Source organism: Petaurus breviceps, unplaced genomic scaffold, assembly GCF_028583685.1.
Source record: "Petaurus breviceps papuanus isolate PSGF00001 unplaced genomic scaffold, PetGlider_PUasm1.0 38, whole genome shotgun sequence".
NCBI classification, from domain to species: domain Eukaryota; kingdom Metazoa; phylum Chordata; class Mammalia; order Diprotodontia; family Petauridae; genus Petaurus; species Petaurus breviceps.
The window spans coordinates 85000637-85020300 of NW_027186304.1; the positions used below are offsets into that span (position 1 = coordinate 85000637).

A 19664-nucleotide genomic window follows, 5' to 3' on the forward strand; every position below is an offset into this window, starting at 1 on the left:
ATCTTGATTTATGGTATGAAGTATGGTGCTAAACCTGATTTCTGCCAGAATACTGTCCAATTTTCCTGGTAATTTTTGTCAAATAGCAAGTCCTTCCCCCAGGAACTATGATATTTGGGCTTATCAAACAATATGTTACTTTTTGCTTCTATACATTAATACGTGAGATTTTTTAAACCAGTATCAAATAATTTTAATTAGTGATTTGTAGTATAGTTTGAGATCTGACACTGATACTCTAGTCCTTCCCACTTTTTTTCATGATTATCTTTGAGATTATTGACTTTTTATGCCTCCATATGAGGCATTATTTTGGGGGGTCTATCAAATATTCTTTTGGGAGTATGGTACAACACTGGATAATCAAATTAATTTCAGTAGTATTGTCATTTTTATTATAATGGTTTGATCTACCTATGAGTAATTAATATTGCTCTAATTATTTCAGTCTGTCTTATTTTGCAAATGGTGTTTTGTAATTAGATTCATATAGTCCCTGGGTGAAGCTTGGAAGATACACTTCCAAGTATTTTATAGCTTCTACAATTATCATTAATGGAATTTCTCTTTCTTGTTCTTCTTGCTGAGCTGTTGGTTATGTACAGGAATGCTGATGATTTATGTGGATCTATGTGATAGCCTTCAACTTTGCTGAAGTTATTAATTATTCCAACAAATGTCAGTTGAATTTCTTTCCATGTACCTTCATATCATCTGAATAAATCTTTTTTCTTTTGTTTATGCTTATTTCCTCATTTTTTTCATTATAGCTACTATTTCTAGCAATATATTAAAATAGTAGTGATGATGATGGTCATCCTTGCTTTACCCTTGATCTTAGCTAGAAAAGCCTCTAACTTTTCTCTATTACCAATAATGTTTGCTTTTGGATTTAGGTTAATGCTATTTACTATATTAAGGGAAGGTCTATTTATTCTTACTTCTAGAATTGTACTAGAATTAAGAGCTGGATTTTGTTGAAAGTTTTTTTCAGCATTTATATAATCATATGATTTTTGTTATTTATGTTATTAGCATGGCTTATTATATTTATAAGTCTTCCTTACACTGAACCAACCCTACATTTCCATTATAAACCCAATTCACTCATAGTATATATATTTCCAATATAGTTTTAGCCTACTTGATAAAATTTTATTTAAAATATTTGCATCAATGTTCTTTAGGGAAGACTCTCCGCTTTGTCTCTCCTTGGTTTAAATATCAAGACCATATTTGTACCATAGGAATAAAAATGGAAGAATGCCTTATTACTATCATCATCATCATTATTATTATTATGAATAGTCTATGTAATATTAGAATGACTTGTTTGTTGAAAGGTTGATAGAATTCACTTGTGAATCCATCTGGTCTTGTCTTAGAGGGCTTTTTGAGAGTTCATTTATGTCTTGTTCAATTTCTTTTTCTGATACTGATATATATATATATATTTGCTTTTTGGAGGGGGGAAGGCAGGGCAATTGGGGTTAAGTAACTTGCCCAAGGTCACACAGCTAGTAAATGTTAAGTGTCTGAGGCCAGATTTGAACTCAGGTCCTCCTGACTCCAGGCCCATGCTCTATTCACTGTGCCACCTAGCCGCTCTGGTATTTTATATTTTTCTAAGTATTCATCTATTCCTTTAAATGATCAGTTTTGTTAGCATATAATTGAGCAAAATTTTATTTTTATTTAAAACAAGTTTATTGATATTTTGCTTTTTACATTACCTTCATTTCCCAGGTTATCCCTGCCCCCTAGCCTGAGCCATTTCTCATAAGAACTTTTTTAAAAGAGAGAGAAAAAGTTCTGTAAAACTACCCAATACAATAACTGAATCTGATAGTATCTGCATTGTTTCACATCCATAGTCCATCACCTATTCAAAGACAAGAGGGACATGAAGTTTCATTTCTCTTATTTGGAGCCAAGCCTAGTTAGCTATTATAATTATTCACGGGGGGGCGGGGAAGGAGACAGAAGTAGAGGGGGGGAGTTTAGAAGTCTTTTCACTTATATTTCTGTAGCCATTTTGAATATTGTTCTTACCTCACTTTGCTTCAGTTTGCATAAATCTTCTCATGCTTCTCTGTACTCTTTACATTTATAATTTCTTCCAGCATAGGAGTATTACATTCATTCACTTTAATTTGTTTAGTTATTTCGCAATCAATGGGAATCTACTTTGTTTCTGAACTATATATTTAAGGTACTTTCAGCACTGACATGGGTTTAGAATCTTATGGAATTTGTTGCAAAAGTAATGGCAGAAGGGTAGTACAAAAGAGATAATCTATACCTTCCCTCGATTAATGGGAGTTGCAAAGCACCCACTCAGAAGGTTAACTTCAGCAAGGAAAGGTAGCTTCTAAATTGAATGTTGTCAAGTGTAACCAAAAAGTAACTTAAAGGAGCAAATGAACTTAGCTACAATTAAAAGGAGAAGAGAGGAAAAATAACTCATAGTGATATTTAAAGTGTGGATCTCCAGTACTACTTTAAATATTACTTCATAACCTATATATGTTTTAATATAGTACTCAAATGATAACTGCTAGGGACAACATTCTGTGGTAACCTAAACTACGTTAACTCATTCTCTAGTCAATATAGAGTCCTGTTTCAGAGGCTGGAAAAGTTTCATTCATTGTGAAAGTTCAAACTAGGGGATTAGAATGATTTTATCAGACTTAGTACTCTGGACTCCTCAGGAGGAAAAAAAAAAAAAAGGCAAATGTGCTTTAGGAGCCAAGGGCTGAAGTGAATATACTATTGACTCTTAACCTATAAAGATATATGGGTTAGAAGTACTAATAAATTAATTCCTACAAAAGCAGGTTAACAGTGATTTGAAGAAGACTGTTAATTCTGCTTTAAGCAAAAGCAAATTTTCTTTATCAAAAAAATAAAATCTTAATAAATTTGTTAAAATCTTTAATTCATAAGGCTCCAAGGCTGAGTAAATCTAAGTCCACATTTCTGATAGTACTAAAAAGATTAAAAAGGTTGATCAGTTCATGTCTAGAGACTGAACACAATAAAGTAATACTGGTATGTTAATGGAAAGTTGTTTAGGTTAATGTAAGAACATTAAAAAAAACATAGCATCAAGAAAGTTTTTAAGATCTCACTGAGGAGTAACAGAATCATTAAATGGAATTCAAATAAATAAAATAAAAACACCTAAGTTTCTGAAAGTAATCTCCATCAAATTATCATGCAAACTCTTACTTATTGGAAAGTCCTTGAATCAAAAGTGCTAAGACTCTCCCCATCTCAATTCTCAAATTTAAAAGGAGGGAAAGACAAAAGTGGAAAGTCGGGTGGCTAGGTGGCACAGTGAATAGAGCACCGGCCCTGGAGTCAGGAGAACCTGAGTTCAAATCCATCCTCAGACACTTAACACACACACACACACAAAAAACCCTAGCCGTGTGACCTTGGGCAAGTCACTTAACCCCAATTGTCTTCCAAAAAGCAAAAAAAGTTGAAAGTCAATGAAACTTAGCAGAGAGATGAAACTTGTCTGACAAAACACAGCCTACCTTTTTTTTCCTTCCTAAATTTTAGAGGAAAAAATATTCAGTGCTGCTGTTTGCTCTGCGGTCCTTGATTGTAGCCTTGAATGAAGACTAGAAAATCAAAAAACTTTCAAGTTGGAAACTTGAAATTCTCCGATTTTTCAGATTAGTAAAGTGAGGTACATAGAAATTAACTGACTTAATCTAGATCACAAACAAAAGTCACTAATATTATATGAACATTGACAGAGGCTTTCAAATATTTTGAGGGAATGGACAAAGTAGAATAAGTGTTAATCAAATGAAGATCTAAGACAAGAAACTAAAAATAAGTAGTGAAAAATAGATTAATAAGAAGGTCAAAGAAGTCATCAAAGAGGAGGTAGCATATGAGTTAAGCCTTGAAGAATGGTGTTTCAACAGACATGGGGACACAGAGGAATTCATTTTTGGTATGGACAATGGCATGAGCAAGAGTGACAGAGACCAAAATAAGGCCCAAAAGTAATGCTGTTTCGCTAGAAGATAAGGAAGGCAGTGTGGTATAATGGAAAGATTTGGAGCCAGAGGACAAAGATTATCCCAGCCTTGGCATTTACTACTTTTTTGAGACCTTAAGCAACTTAGCTAACCTCTCTAGAAGTCAGTTTCAGACAAGAGGTTCGACCAACAGTTCATTCTAGATACTATGGTCTTCAGGGGGAGGAATACGAAATATGCCTGGATAGGTAGGTTGAAACTAAATTGTGGCGGTTCTACAACAACAGTGACACCTGGTGCCTGGGGAATTACTTGTCCTAAAGCCCTTTCCCAACCACCTCCTGGAAGATTTTGTAAATAACCAGTTTTCCTTTCTCTTGCAGCACTCACACCTAAATTAATTCTAATAAAGCTAATTTCTTTCTCCACAAGCACTCTGAAAACCCCCCTTTCTTCTTTTCCTTTGCCTGTTACCTCAAAGCCATCTGTCTCCCTCTTATACCTTTTGTGGATCCAAATATAACCTTAAATGTGGTTCTCATTAAAGTCCTATTCTAATGCTTCACTACAGCATGTGGGTGATCCTGAGTTCTCAAAGGCTTTCTCTGGCAAGCCCAAACTCTGGAAGGTCCTTCCTGACACTTGGAAAAGCTTGAAGTATAGGTTGAGAGGAGCCTTCATGTCTACTGTGGGAAAACTGGCCCTGGTCAGAAAGCCTCATCATTGGGTTGGTCACATAGCGATAGATTTTTTGGCTATAAAAATTCTCAAAGACTATTCACTTAAGAGAGATGAGACTGAACAGTGGAAGAAATACCTACACAGACAAAATCATAGCTTTTAGGGTATTTAAGAAATCATGTAAAAATTAATGATAGTATATGCTTGTCTTTAAAAGTACACATTTTTTAAAATGAAATTAGATCTACTAAAGAGTAAATACTATAAATTTCTAGTTTTTGGAAGTACACAAAAAGTCCCTTGCAAATATCCACAAAAATCCCCATCTATCTCCTTACTCTCCCTTATAATTCAACCTGCTTTTCCTCAAGCACTAATACCAAGATGAAGAATATCAAATATTTTTTTCAATTTGTTGTTTAACAATATTGAAACTATTGTTTTCCTTTTTTCTTTGCAAAAAATTTTCCAGTTTTTGCAATTCTAGAAACCTGCATATGGCAATCCTTTCCTAGTTCTAAACATGTAATGTACAGATGATATAATTACCTGTTTGCAAGAAGGAGACATCTGTATAGGGAATTAGCTTTGCAATAGTGTATGTAGTAAATCTTTAGAAGCAGTATATATAAAATCTGCAGAGGTTTGAACAATTTTTTCTTACACAAATGCCTGATTTATATTACTACTTCGTTTGACAAGTTTTCACTTGGTTTTGCTTGAATGTTGGTAGACATAAGGGTTGATCTAGCTGGCTTAAATCAAAAGCACAGAAATTTATTTTGAAAATTTGAAGAATTATTAAATATGCTCATTTAATTTGAAACTTATATGGATATATATAGTAATATTATATATATATGTAGATATATCTGTATACTTATTTTTTAATGAATGAACTGTCTTTATTTAACTTGTTATAAAATGTTTTCCTAAAATTTTGGTGTCTTAAAAAAAAGTTCATTACCTTTTCTTAAGAATTTAAAAACATGGCAAGTAAGTTTTCTTTTCCTTCCTTACTGAAAAAAAAAAATTACACCTATCAATTAAATAGTATGACTTTAAAAGGCAGTGTGCTGTAGTGCACAGTGCTAGACTTAGAGTTAGGAAAATCTGAGTCCAAATTCCAATTCAAAAACAGATATATTGAGACAGTGAGACATACACGTTTGTTATTCTTGTTCAATTGTTTTACTTATGTCTGATTCTTCAGGATCCCATTTGGAGTTTTCTTGGCAAAGATCCTAGAGTGGTTTGCCATTTCCTTCTCCAGTTCATTTTACAAGTGAGGAAACAGGCAAACAAGGGTAAGTGACTTGCCCAGGGTCACACAGCCATTAAGTGTCTGAAGCCATATTTGAAATCAAGTCTTTCTGATTCTAGGCCTAGCACTTTATCCACTGTGCCACCTGGTTGTAGATATAGTAAAACTTCATAAATATACTCATGTCTAAAGATATGTAAACTATGAGACTTGGGCAAAATACTGAACCTCACTTTCCTCTTCCATAAAATGGTGATGATAATAATAGCACCTACCTCACACAGTTGTTATGAAGTTAATATGAAAATTGCTTTGCAAACCTTACAGAGCTATAACAATATCAGCTGAGGGCAGCTAGGTAGTGCAGTGGATATAGTACAGAGTCTAAAGTCAAGAAGATTCATCTTCCTGAGTTCATATCTGGCCTCAGATACATCCTAGCTCAGTGGCCCTGAGCAAGTCATTTAACCCTGTTTGTCTCAGTTTCCTCATCTGTAAAAGGAGCTGGAGAAGGAAAAGGCAAACCACTTCAGTATCTCTGCCAATAAACCCCCAAATGGAGTCATGAAGAGTTGGATACAACTGAAAATGACTGAACAACAATTACTGTGAGATCCCATTAGATTGTGGGCTTCCTGAGGGCAGGAACTGTCTTTTCACTCTTTTTGTATTTCCAGCACTTAGCATAGTGGCTATCATATATAATGCTTAATAAATGTTTACTGACTATTATGCTCCATTTGAGGTTGTACCAAGTGAAGTAAAGTGCTGAAGCAAATGTCTTTCTGATTAATAGGTGCAGGTGAAGAAATAATACTTTGACTGCCTTTTTGTTTCAGATAGGAGTAGTTTTAATAATGAATCATCTAACACTGAAATGTCATTTTATATACTAGAGAAGTAATGTTCTAGATGGTGCCTAAATAGACTGAAAAATTTAATTACAAATGTCAAATGTAGAGGCAAGAAATAGTTTACTTACCTTTGAGAATCTATAACATTATACTGCAGTAAACTCAATCTGAATTTCCTGTATAAAGGAATCAATCAATTAATAGATACTTAGGGACCACCTACCATATATAAAGCACTGTAGAGAACTAGATTGAGCTATGGATAGAACACAGGACTTGGAGTTAAGAAATTCTGAGTTCAATTCCTTCCCCAGATACTTACTAACTATATGAGCTTAGTTATTTAACTTCTCTATGCCTTAGTTTCCCCGTCTGTAAAATGGAATAAAGATAGTACTTACCTTGCAGGGTCACTGTGAAAATGACTTAACGTATGTACAGCATTTTAAACAATCAAATTACTCTACAGATACAAATAATATTAATTATTGTTGTTACTACTATTATTATTACACTTAGCTTTATGGAACAAATTTGTAGAAGACTATGCCTTATTGCTTAGAGGAGAGCTGAGACATCTATCTATGAATGAATATATTACAAAGTAGTATCACAATGCCAGATGAGTGGTAGACTATGCACATCATGGAACACAGAATCAACAAGCAGCGAGTCTATAAAACAACATCTTATCAATGTTCTAACAATCCTATTGCCCAAAGTAATGTGAAAACTTTGCATTTAAACACTAAACATAAAAAACATCTTATGAGAAACAAATAATTGAGTCAGTGGGTATCATGCTCAAAGAAAGTCAAAACTTCTTTTCTTGGATCTGGGAAATAGAGTTTTTTCTACTTAACTGAACACTAAACAATAAAATACAAACCATAGATGTTAAATGGTTTTCATATTAATCAAATGACAGACTCAACACACCACCAAATGAATATAATGTTCTGATAGAGCTAGCTGTCTAATGTACTGAGAAAGTAAATTTTCATTTTTGAAAAGACTAAAACCCCAGATGGGGGTTTTGTTTACTAAAAGTGTACTACATTCCAATTGATGGTCTATTTGTTGAAATACTCACTTTTGGACTTTCCCATAGCAAGTGCAGAGTTTACAGTTTACTATTTAAATCATTTAGTGTACTACATACTTTATTAGTTATCTAGTCTTATCCACTGATGCATTAAATAATGGGATATGTATTTTGGCAACTTCCCAAAATACTGTTTCCTACAGTAAGGACCTAAAAGTATAGTGTAATGAATAACACCTTCTCTTCTCTGTTCCCTTGTAATGTGTATACATATTATGTGTAGATATGAGCAATCATATATGTGTTAAATGTTTGTCAATACTGCATTCAAAAGTGGAAAGAAGAAAATTGAAAGATGAGAGAATTTTGAACAAAGAAATGACTGGTGACAGAAGAAACCCAAGGGGAAAGAACTTGTACCCAAAAGGAATGAATGTATCAGTGTAGGAGCTGAAATTCCATTTAATACAATTCAATAAGTATTTATTAAGCATCTACTATATGCAAAGTACCAGGAACACAAAATTTAAAAAAAAAATAAATAGTTCCAGCCTTCAATGAACTTACATTATTATAGTGAATATAGATACACATATTTATGAACATACAGAGATAAGTAAAGGCAAAATATATCCAAAATAAATACAAGATAGCAGAGGGAAAGAACTAATAACTGAGATGATCAAGAAAGGCCTAATGTAGGAAGGAACACTTGAGCTGTGCCTTGAGGGGAGCTAGGGATTCCAAGAGTCAGGTAAGAAGTGAAATGATTAAAATCATGGCAGCCAGCCTGTGAAAAGTCACAGAAGTAGAAGGTGAAATATTGTATACAGTGTAAGTGGGTCACTTTGGCTGGAAATAGTATATGAAGGAAAAAAATGTGTTGTGATCAGTCCAGAAAGACTGAATGGAGTCATATTGTAAAGTTTAGTAAATGTCACACAGAGGAATTTCATCCTAGAAGCAACAGGAAACCACTGAAGCTTCTTGACCAAAAGGATGACAGGAAGATCAATTTTAGGAAGATCAATCTGGCAGCTGTGTGGAGGGCACACTGACAAGGGGAGATATTGGAAGCAGGCAGACCAATTAGGGGGCTATCACAATAGTCCAGGCCACAGCTAATGAGAGCCCCAAGTAGGGTGGTGATTGTGTATTCAGAAAAAAAGGGACAGATACAAGAAGTGTTACAGAAGAAAAGTCAACAGGATTTGGCAACTGACTGGAGAAGCAGATGAAGGAGAAGGAAGAGCTGAGGATAACTCTAAGGCTGTGAACTTGGGTGACTGGAAGAACGATGGTGCCATCACAAAAGTTAGGAAGTTAAAAGAAGTATATTTGTCAAAGAAAGACAAGTTCTGTTTTAAACATTTTAATGCCTATGGGACATTCAGTTAAAAATGTCCAGCAGACATCTAAGAACGAACCATTTCCTCTGCCATTTCTTGTAGCACAAGAGTATTTCATCACAATTCTATACAACTTGTTCATTCGTCAACTGATAAGCAACCTCTCAGTTTCCAATTCTTTGCCACCACAAAAAAGCTGCTATAAATATTTGCATAACTATGGGTCCTTCTTTTTTTTTTTATCTTTTTGGAGCAGACCCCAAGCAGCATTGCTAGGTCAAAGGAAAACACAGTTTGGTGGAGTATTTTCCCATATGATTATTGATGGCTTTGATTTCTTCCTCTGAAAACTTCCTGTTCATAGCCTTTGATCATTTATCAATTGGGAAATAGCTCTTATTTTTATAAATTTGCTTCAGTTCCCTATATGTTTGAGAAATGACACTTTAATCAGAAAAATTTGCCATAAATTCCCCCCCAATTTCCTGCTTTCCTTCTAATTTTGGTTGCATTGGTTTTGTGTAAAAAACTTTTAAATGTTATATAATCAAAATTATCTATTTTACCTCTTGTAAACCCATCTGTCTCTTGTTTGGTCCTGAACTCTTCACCTAGCCAAACATCTGACAGATAACTTTTTTTCCTTGACCACCTAATTTGCTTGCAACATCACCCTTTATTTATTTATTTTTAAAGCAATCGGGGTTAAGTAACTTGCTCAAGGTTACACAGCCAGTTATTTCTGGGTTTGGTGCTGAGTATCTGAGCCCGGATTTGATCCAGGTCATCCTGACACTGGAGCTGGTGCTCTTATTCGCTGAGCCACCTGGCCACCCCTAAGCAATTGGGGTTAAGTAACTTGCTCAAGGTTACACGGCCAGGTGTTTCTGGGTGGGCACTAAGTTTCTGAGCCCAGGATTCAATCTCCAGGTCATCCAGACAGTGGGGCCGGTGCTCTTACTTGCTGTGCGCTACCTGGCTGCCCCAGCACCCTTTATTTTTAAAGGGTACCCATGTACCCATTTTAAGCAGATTTTGGTATATGGTATGAGATATTGGTCTATGCCTAGTTTCTGGCAGAGTACTATCCAATTTTCCCAGCAGTTTTTGTCAAATACTGAGCTCTTGTAGGGCAAGGGTTCTTAACCATTTTTGTATCAATAGATAATGAATGTTGGTAAAGCCTATCGATCTCTTCTGTAAGAATAATGTTTTTAAATGGAAAAAATATATATATGACTAGAAAGGAAACTAAAGGAATTATACTGAAATACAGTTATCAAATATTATGACTAGAATTGTATTCTCTGTGACTGTGCACTGCAGTCAAGGCATAGTAAAAATCTAAATTCTAGGCTGAAGCAGATTAGGTCTCACTTGGCTTCTTTCAGCTAAAACTAGTTCAGCTGTGGATGGGGTGGGGGTGGGGTTCCGCCATGAGGGTTTTCCCCTTTGTATCTCAATGTCTTTGATGATTTATTGGTTTTTACTGTTTCACTTCAATATTATTGAATATGTTACTGTTTGTTCCCCTACCTTTATTTCAATGCTCCTGAATACTGGTCCACACAGGTAAGGATACAACAATAAAATACTCAAGAACATCCAGATAAAAGAATGAAAAACCATAAAGCAATGAAAAAAACAAGATAACAGAAGTTCTAAAACAGGACAAACCTATCTATTACTTAGTCTAGTAAGGAATACTTGGTTATGCCCAGTCTCTGGGCTGAAGATAAATAATTTGTGCAAATACACAGATACAAAAGATAAAGTATATAGTTCAGCTAGCAGTCTAGTGTTGTAGGAACAGAGGGTTCATGAAGTGAAGTAAGAGGTATAAAATATGGCTACAATGACATGTGGGGGCTAAGTTGTGAAGGTTCTTAAAAGTTAGGCCAAAGAGTCCCTATCTTATCTTAGAAGCAATAGGGAACACCTAAAGGTTTCTGAGTGGACAATTGATATGGTCAGACTTTTCCTCATAAAGATTATATTGGAAGATGGCGGAGTAAAAACAGGGACTTACTTGAGCTCTCCCCCAAACTCCTCCAAATACCTGTAAAAAGTGACTCCAAATAAATTCTAGTGCAGGAGAAACCACAAAATGAGAGAGTGAAACAAATTCCTGCCCAAGACAACCTGGAAGGTAGACAGGAAGGGTCTGTTGCACCAGTCTGAGACAGAAGCACAGTCCAGCGTGGGCTGCACAGGAACAGACAGGACAGAGCAGGCCTCAGGGCAATGAATCACTGGCAGCTGTGGTGGTTTCCAGACTTCTCAACTCACAAATGCCAAAGACAATTTAGAAGGTCAATAGGAAAGGTCCATGGGACATGGGTGAACAGGAGCATGGTCTGGCCCCAGCCCCAGGGTAGGGGAGGTGGCAGCAGCGGATGTTTCTGGATCTCTCAGCCCACAAACAGTGGGGGATGGAGATGATCAGAGGGGGACTGCATGGATCTTTTGGCTGGCACTGAGGAAGGATTCTCTTGCTTTGCCTATGCCTGGATCTGGGTACCAGACCTGGGTGATGATCCTGGCGCAAGGAAAAGTACTAGCAAGGCAGAGTTTGTGGTGGTAGTGAAGAGGGAATCCTCCTCACAGTTCCAAGGCAGAAAAGAGTGCTTGTGGTCACTCATAGATCAGAGCACAGGCCAGGAGAGGAGTAAACACTTCTCCTTTGATTATACCACCTTTGAAACACTGAAAATTTACAGGTCCCTAGAATTGTCTCTGTAAATAGTTGCACAAAACCCCTTAAGTTTGGGACAGTGTGCCCTCCTTCCTGGAAGCAAAGTCCTACCTTAACAAAGAGTTAAAAAGTCAAGTCATTGACTGGGAAAATGAGCAAAGAGTGTAAAAAAAAAAAAAAAAACTCAGACTATAGAATCTTACTTTGGTGGCAAAGAAGATCAAAATATACAAGCAAAAGAAGACAACAAAGTCAAAGGTCCTACATCCAAAGCTTCCAAGAAAAATATGAATTGGTCTCAGGCCATGAAAGAGCTCAAAAAGGATTTTGAAAAACAAGTAAGAAAAAGTATAGGAAAAATTGGGAAGAGAAATGATAGAGATGCAAGAAAATCATGAAAAACAAGTAAACAGCTTGCTAAAGGAAACCCCCCAAAAAATACTGAAGAAAATAACACCTTAAAAAATAAACTAACCCAAATACCAAAAGAGGTCCAAAAAGCCAGTGAGGAGAAGAATGCTTAAAAAAGTAGAATTGGCCAAATGGAAAAGGAGGTCTAAAAGCTCACTGAAGAAAATAATGCCTTAAAAATTAGAATGGAGCAAATGGAAGCTAATGACTCTATGTGAAGCCAAGCAGTTACAAAACAAAACCAAAAGAATGAAAAAATAGAAGACAATGTGAAACATCTCATTGGAAAAACAACTAACCTAGAAAACAGATCCAGGAGAGATAATTTTAAAATTATTGGATAACTAAAAGCCATGATCAAAAAAAAGAGCCTAGACATCATCTTTCAAGAAATTATCAAGGAAGATTGCCTTGATATTCTAGAACCAGAGGGCAAAATCAAAGATTTAAAGAATCCACTGATCACCTCCTAAAAGAAATCCCAAAAGGAAAACTCCTAGGAATATTGTAGCCAAATTCCATAGCTGTCAGGTCAATAAGAAAATATTAAGAGCAGCCAGAAACAAACAATTCAAGCATGGTGGAAATACAATCAGGATAACACAAGATTTAGCAGCTTCTACTTAAGGGATAGAAGAGTTTGGAATATGATATTCTGGAGGTCAAAGGAGCTAGGATTAAAACCAAGAATCACCTACCCAGCAAAAATTAGCATAATCCTTCAGGGGAAAAATGGAAATTGAATGAAATAGAAGACTTTCAAGCATTCTTTTTTTTTTTTTTAAAGCAATTGGGGTTAAGTAACTTGCCCAAGGTTACACAACCAGTTATTTTGTGTGGGTGTTAAGTATCTGAGGCCAGAACTGATCCTGGGTCCTCCCGACTCCAGGGCTGGCTCTCTTACTCACTTTGCCACCTAGCCACCCCTGACTTTCAAGGATTCTTGATAAAAAGACCAAAGCTGAACAGAAAATTTGACTTTCAAAAACAAGACTCAAGAGAAACATAAAAAGGTAAACAGGAAAAAGAAATCATAAGGGACTTATTAAAGCTGAACTGTTTACATTCCTACATGGAAAGACGATATTTGTAATTCATGAGACCTTTCTCATTATTAAGGAGGAAATAGGTAGGTACATGGATAGGTAGATAGGTAGAGAGATAGATAGATAGATAGATAGATACATACATACATACATACATAGAAAAATAGATGACACAGGGCGAGTTGAATATGAAGGGATGATATCTAAAAAATAAATTTAAGGGGTGAGAGAGGAATATACCAGGAGGAGAAGATAGGGAGAGGTACAATGGGGTAAATCATCTCACATAAAAGTGGCAAGAAAAAGCTTTTACGTGAACTCATTTAGGGGGCAAAACGAGTTCTATTTTAGACATGTTTAGGTTGAGATGCCTACAGGACATCACAACATGTCTGCAAGAATTAAGAGACCTCAGATAACCCGGATTTTCTTAAATAAGTGAGAGATCAGGTCATATGTTTCAAGTGTAGGAGTAAGAGCTTGAAGAGAGGAAAAAGTTTATGACATTGCTATAGGGAATTAAAAAGAAGTTTGGGAAAGACAAAAGTAAGGGATTCAAGAGTGGGAACTAATCAATCATTAAGGTGGCTGCAGAGAGACAAGTGAAGTTGAAATGAAGGAGGCAAACCTGGAGCATAATGGGAGGGTGGGGGTGGAGTCAAGAAATGAGAGATCATCATGCAAGTGAAAAATAGCTTACTATGAATGAAAGGGTAGGAAAAATAGGAGGTTACAGTCAGAAAATAGAAATTCTAATACTCTACCTTGGAGGTCATATAATTCATAAGATGGTGAGGTCATGCAATTTTTAAGTGTGTGACTGCTATTGGTAAGATCAGTCAAGATGGGGGTAAGAATTCCTTGGAATGGTTGAGGACTGTAATGGGAATGTAAATTTTTAAGATCTTCCCTTCCCCTAGGCACCTAATGCACCTGGAGCCTGTGGTGGGAGGCTTGTTTTTCAGGAGATACTTTGTGATTGGGCAGTGGGTCAAGAAAGTTGTTATATTCTCTGAGCCAGGAGAAGGCTATATAAATTCTGTTGTGAGGCATTGTTTTGGGGACTCACTTTGAGAAGTGTGGTGTTATTTGATCAGATGAGACTCTGGGAAGCCATTCAGAGCCCCCCGGCTTTGAAAAACCCAGATGTTGATGTTTCCCTATCTGATAACTGTGATTTGGTATGGATATAATGGTTGGACAGTTTGGAAACCTGTCTGCTTGATCTGTTTCTCTGTCTTGATAATTCTGTCTGTATACTCTGAAGTTAGGGGTGCTGACCTTTTCCCCCTGAACTAGGTAAATGATATGTTTGATTGATTAAAGTAAGCTTGTTAACCCTTTTTGAGTTGTTTTCCTTTAGCAAAGCAGATCCAAGAACCTGTGTTGGCAGCCACCCTGGGAACACTGGGGTGCTTACTGCTACAAGGACTTATGTCACTAGGATGTTAGAAAAGTCAGAACAATACTTCTGAGGAGGGTGGCATGGGCTTGGGGTGGAGAGGAAAATTGTGAGTCAGCTGCTTATGTCAGTGAGGAGGTCAGAAGAATGACCTGGGGGGATCAGTAGATGGTAGCAATAAAGATGGGTAGAGGGTGGTATAATTGAGTTGTTTAAACTTCAAAAGAGGAAAGAGTATTCAAGGAAGATGGCAACAGAATGCTCAAGGGTACGGAGTGGGGGTGGGGAATGAAAAAGTACATTAGTCCCTTTTAGACCAGTGTGTCACTGAATCATAGAATTAGAGGGAGAAAGTACCTCAGAGGTCATTGAACCTAAGGGTCTCATTTTACAGATGAGGAAACTAAAATCCAAAGAGAACAAGTGACTAGGCCAAGGTCATAAAGGTGTGAACCATGTCTTCTGACTCCAAATCCAGGGGTGTTTTTCTCTATGCATTTCCTTCCACTCTCCATTGGCAAAAATAAATGGTAGGACTTATAATATTTGAAAGTAAAAAAAAAAAACAACAAACTGATGACTGGATGTTAAATGTTTTGTTCTAGTTCTTATATCCAATTTATTTGCAGAGTCAGGGCCAGAAGCCAGGTATCCATACTCTTGCCCTTTCCACTGTACAGAGATACAGGACATAGTTAAAATGCTGGCAGCATGACAGCACATCTACCACTATCTGAACTCTGGATAACAGTATCAGTTTATAATTCAAGCTGTCTGAACCTAGAATTGAGATTTTTACCCTCATTTGGGGAGAAAAAAGAATCCTGGTCATACATACTGCAATTATGTAATTCAATGAAAAGGACAAACCTTAAGTTCCTTTTGATTTTAACAACATTGAGAACATAAACATTGAGAATATAAACACAATGTAGACATTTATTCAAAGTATAAGGTGGAAAGAGTTTTATGCAAATAAACTTTTTCAACAATGCAATATTTAATAAGTCACAACATAAATGCTCACCTTCTTAGACTGCATGTGGACAGCAAGTAATTTAATTCTGATGGGTATGATTCTAGAATATAAAAATATTTTTAAAATTTCCAAAAGACATTATAATTATAGTGTGAATTATAATTTCTCTACTTATAGAGACAGACAAAAATTCTGTGCTCAACACCTAGCTTTCACAAATCATTAGCTGGGTATTCCTGTTTATGTTGGTTAATTTCATTCCAGCTCAGTTCACAATCACAGCTGGACAGGTCCTCCAAGTTCATCTAGTCATCTACTCTAACCTGTATCTGAAAAGAAATCTCAGTAGCTTAAACAAATGCTCACCACCTCCAGTGAGGAGGAACCTATTATCCCTTGAATCAACTTATTACATTTTGAACATGTCTGTCACAAAGTTTTTCCTTAAATCAAGACTAAATCTCTCTCCAACTTCTACCCCTTACTCTTAGTCCTGGCCTCTGGAACCAATCAAAACAAATTACTGAAATCACAAAACCAGAACAGAATTCAGTGACCATCTAAGTCTAAAACATATCTGCAAAAGAATCCCCTGCACCTCTAATGAGGGGAGATTCTACCACCTGTCATGGAAACACACTGCCCTCTGAGATAATTGTCATTGTTAGGAAGTCTTTCTTTACACCAGGCCAAAATCTGCATACCCACTGCTCCCCATTCGGGGACAAGCAGAATAAATTTAATTCCTCTTTCATCTGATGGCCCTTCAAATACTTGAATACTATCATATGCCCTTTAAATCTTCTCTTTTTCAGGCTAAATATCTCTAATTACTGCAACCAATCTTTACATGGCATGGTCTCCATACCCCTTTACTATCTTGGTTGTACTCACCTCAGTTCTTTATGAGTGTCCTTCCTAATATGTGATACACCAAATTGAACAAACTCCTGATGTGATCTGGTCAGGACAGTGTATAATGTCACGATCAAGTTTTGTTCAGATACTATGCTTTTTTTAAAATGCTTAAGATCACATTAACTTTTTTGGCTGCCATGCTGTGAAATCATTCTTCAGATTAAGTTTTCTTAGCTTTAAAAAAAATAAAGATGACTTTATTTTCTCTGAATTTATGGGAATTCAGATCAAAGGGATAGAAAATGCCACATATTTACTACTAAGTATTCATGTGTCATTTGAAATTAATAAGTGATTAATTGTAAAGCATTAAATATCTTTTGAAGTCTTCAAATAACAGAACAGATTCCCCAAAAAATAATTTTCTAGCAAAATTGTCTGTTTTTTTTTAAATTGTTGCTTTTTAAAAATGATTAAAAACTGATGAGAATCCTTCATTACTAAAAAAAAAAATAAAAGCTTAATTATTGCCTAATCACAGAGAAATAACAAATTTACTATATTTTTTGCTAGAAGTAATCTTCACCCTATATAAAACAATTCAGAGTTTTATGTTTATTGTTTAAATATATAACTTCACTTTTTTGTGGCTGGAGGCAATAAGCATTAAATGACTTGTCCAGGGTCACACTGCTAATAAGTGTCAAGCATCTGAGGTAGAATTTGAACTTGGATCCTCCTGTCTCCCAGGATCAGTGTTCTATGCACTGGACTGCCTAGCAGTCTCATAATGATGTACTTTTGAGAGTCAGTGGAAAGATCACTGGACTGAGAAGAAGGATACCTGGGGTTTGGGCCTAGATCTACCATTAATTAACTTTGTTATATGACCCTGACCAAGTCATTTCACACCTTTCTGGGTCTCAGCTTCCTTTTCTTCTAAATAGGATAGCTGGACAAGTTGATCTAAGATTCCTCCTAGTTCAAATATTCTAAGATTCTATGGTTATATTCTTTGTGCCCCAATCTCTCAGTTTAGCTTCTGGACAGCAGGCAATATTTGGCTTTTACAAATGTGGATTTACTGGTTAAAGTTACAAAAGTTACAAGGGCATACATTTTTATATCTGCTCCCCACAAAAGCAACATTCCCAAAGTTATACAATTGATTTAATGGGAAGGGTCACCCCTATTGAAAGAAAAAAAAATATATCCATCCCTTTAGCACCCAAGTCTTTATAGGTAGGCCATACATTTAATGACAATATAAATTAGCAACTTAAAAATTAGATAAAACAAGATCTGGGCAGTTCAGGAAACTGCCTGAATCAAATACATCACATCAAAACAAGCTATAAGTTCACTACTTCCCAGTAGTTCTGACTTTCTTAGCTTTTACTCCTGTCTAAAACTTTTCTCAGGCCTTTGTCCAAAAATACCTTTATTTTATTTAGCCCTGAGATAAATGTCTATTTTACATGTTTGTACATGTTTTCCTCATGGCTTTTCCAACCTGCTTCCTCACTTTTATATCTTCCACTCCACCTCTCCAACTATATCTACTTACATCTACTTGTAGATCATCTCTCACCCCCAACTTAAATATATCTGGAAGTGTCTCCTGAAATTCACTATTGGCAAGCTACTCATTCATGCCATACTACTTATACCTTGTGCATATCATCACAGATTTACCCTGCCATACTCATACATCTCCCCTAATTTCTTAAGGGATATATACTGTCATCACCTTAAATGTTATTTCACTGTAATTTACTCACTAATCCTCTCATTCAGTTTGCACACTAATTTATTTTTCTCCTAACTAAATTCACCTTGCCAATTATTTTTGTTTACACTCCTTTTAGACACTTCTAGCTTTGTTTCCCCTCACAGTTTTAATTTGGGTGTCCTCCTCAATGAACTCATTTCTATATGCCAACAGAACCACCTGTATTCTTCCTCCTCATTAACGAATCTAACCTATAAGTACCTAAACTTGAGTTCACTAAATTGTTAGTGTTACCTTTATCAGTGTTTCCCTATTACCTCCTGACATTTCATCTATCTTATCTAGACAGCAGTACTATGCCTTTCTAGAAAAATAATGTATCAAGGAAAGGGTGCTCAATTTTTACTCTGGAGACCGGTGCTGGAATCGCACTTCCAACTCTTAGTGGCTGCGTAACCCTAAACAAGTCACTGGCTTCCCTTCTCCGTAAAACAAGAAGAATACACACCTGTACTTCACAGGGGTGTTAAGAAGAAGACCTTCGTGATTCTTAAAGGATCATATAAATGTAAGGTAGTGTTGTAGAATCTCTTATCAAACTACGTCTGGGTCTTCACTTAAGTTTTAGCAATTCTTGTTTATAATTCAATATATTCCTCCATTCATTCATTACCAAAGGTCATCAAGATGCCAGCACAGCATCTAAAAGCTGCTTCAGCCTTAAGGGCTTCCCCTCATCCAGGGTCTCCTCCCGCCCCACATCTCTTAGTTGGGGGTACAAGTTGGTGAAAGCGGAGCAGGGTTAGCAGGATCACGTGTCCACATCCCATCCAAAGGGACTTGATGCCCGAGCCATCATTACCCATGAACTTGAATCGGACCACCTGCACTTCCAACCCTCGATGCGGAACCCGGCCCGCCTCAGTTTCCTCCTCTGGAAATGAACTGGGGCTAATCTGCTCCGTGCCAGTGAGGGTCACCAGAGTCGCGCCACGCCGCTGCCCCTTCAGGGCTCGGACTCGAGCTCGCCCCGCCCCCTTCGGCTCCCTTTCTCCCCTCCTCGTTCTTCCCCCGCCTCCTCGCCCCGCCCCCGCCCGCACTCACCATCCTCGGGGCTCCACAGGGGGCGGTCGCTCCGTCTCATCCTGGGGCTGTCTCCGGCGGGCCCGGAGCGGCCGGTTCCAGCGGGCAGCCGGGTTCCCGCGGCCAGCGACGAGCACACGCTCACAGTCGCCGCTCCCAGGGCGGGCATGCCCCCGGGCCGGCGGCCCAGGGCCCCATGGGGAGGGCCAAGAGGCCTCCCGGGGCCCGGCTTGTCCTCCCTCACCCCCAGCTGCGCTAGAG

General features: G+C 37.0%; 1 protein-coding gene across 2 annotated transcripts in view; it reads right to left on the reverse strand.

Moving 5' to 3' along the window:
• The window catches only part of CUNH8orf89 (chromosome unknown C8orf89 homolog), an 88213-nt gene extending 68549 nt beyond the window's left edge, over positions 1–19664 (reverse strand). The window contains exons 1-3 of one of the 2 annotated variants that reach the window (XM_069100118.1): positions 19425–19664; positions 15779–15830; positions 6932–6979 (exon numbers count right to left, since the gene is read on the reverse strand). In XM_069100118.1, coding sequence (XP_068956219.1) covers positions 6932–6979; positions 15779–15830; positions 19425–19572 — 248 coding nt within the window. In that variant the 5' untranslated portion in view covers positions 19573–19664. Of the gene's footprint in view, positions 1–6931; positions 6980–15778; positions 15831–19182; positions 19341–19424 lie in introns of those variants that run through there. The other variant, XM_069100119.1, reaches the window with a different exon arrangement.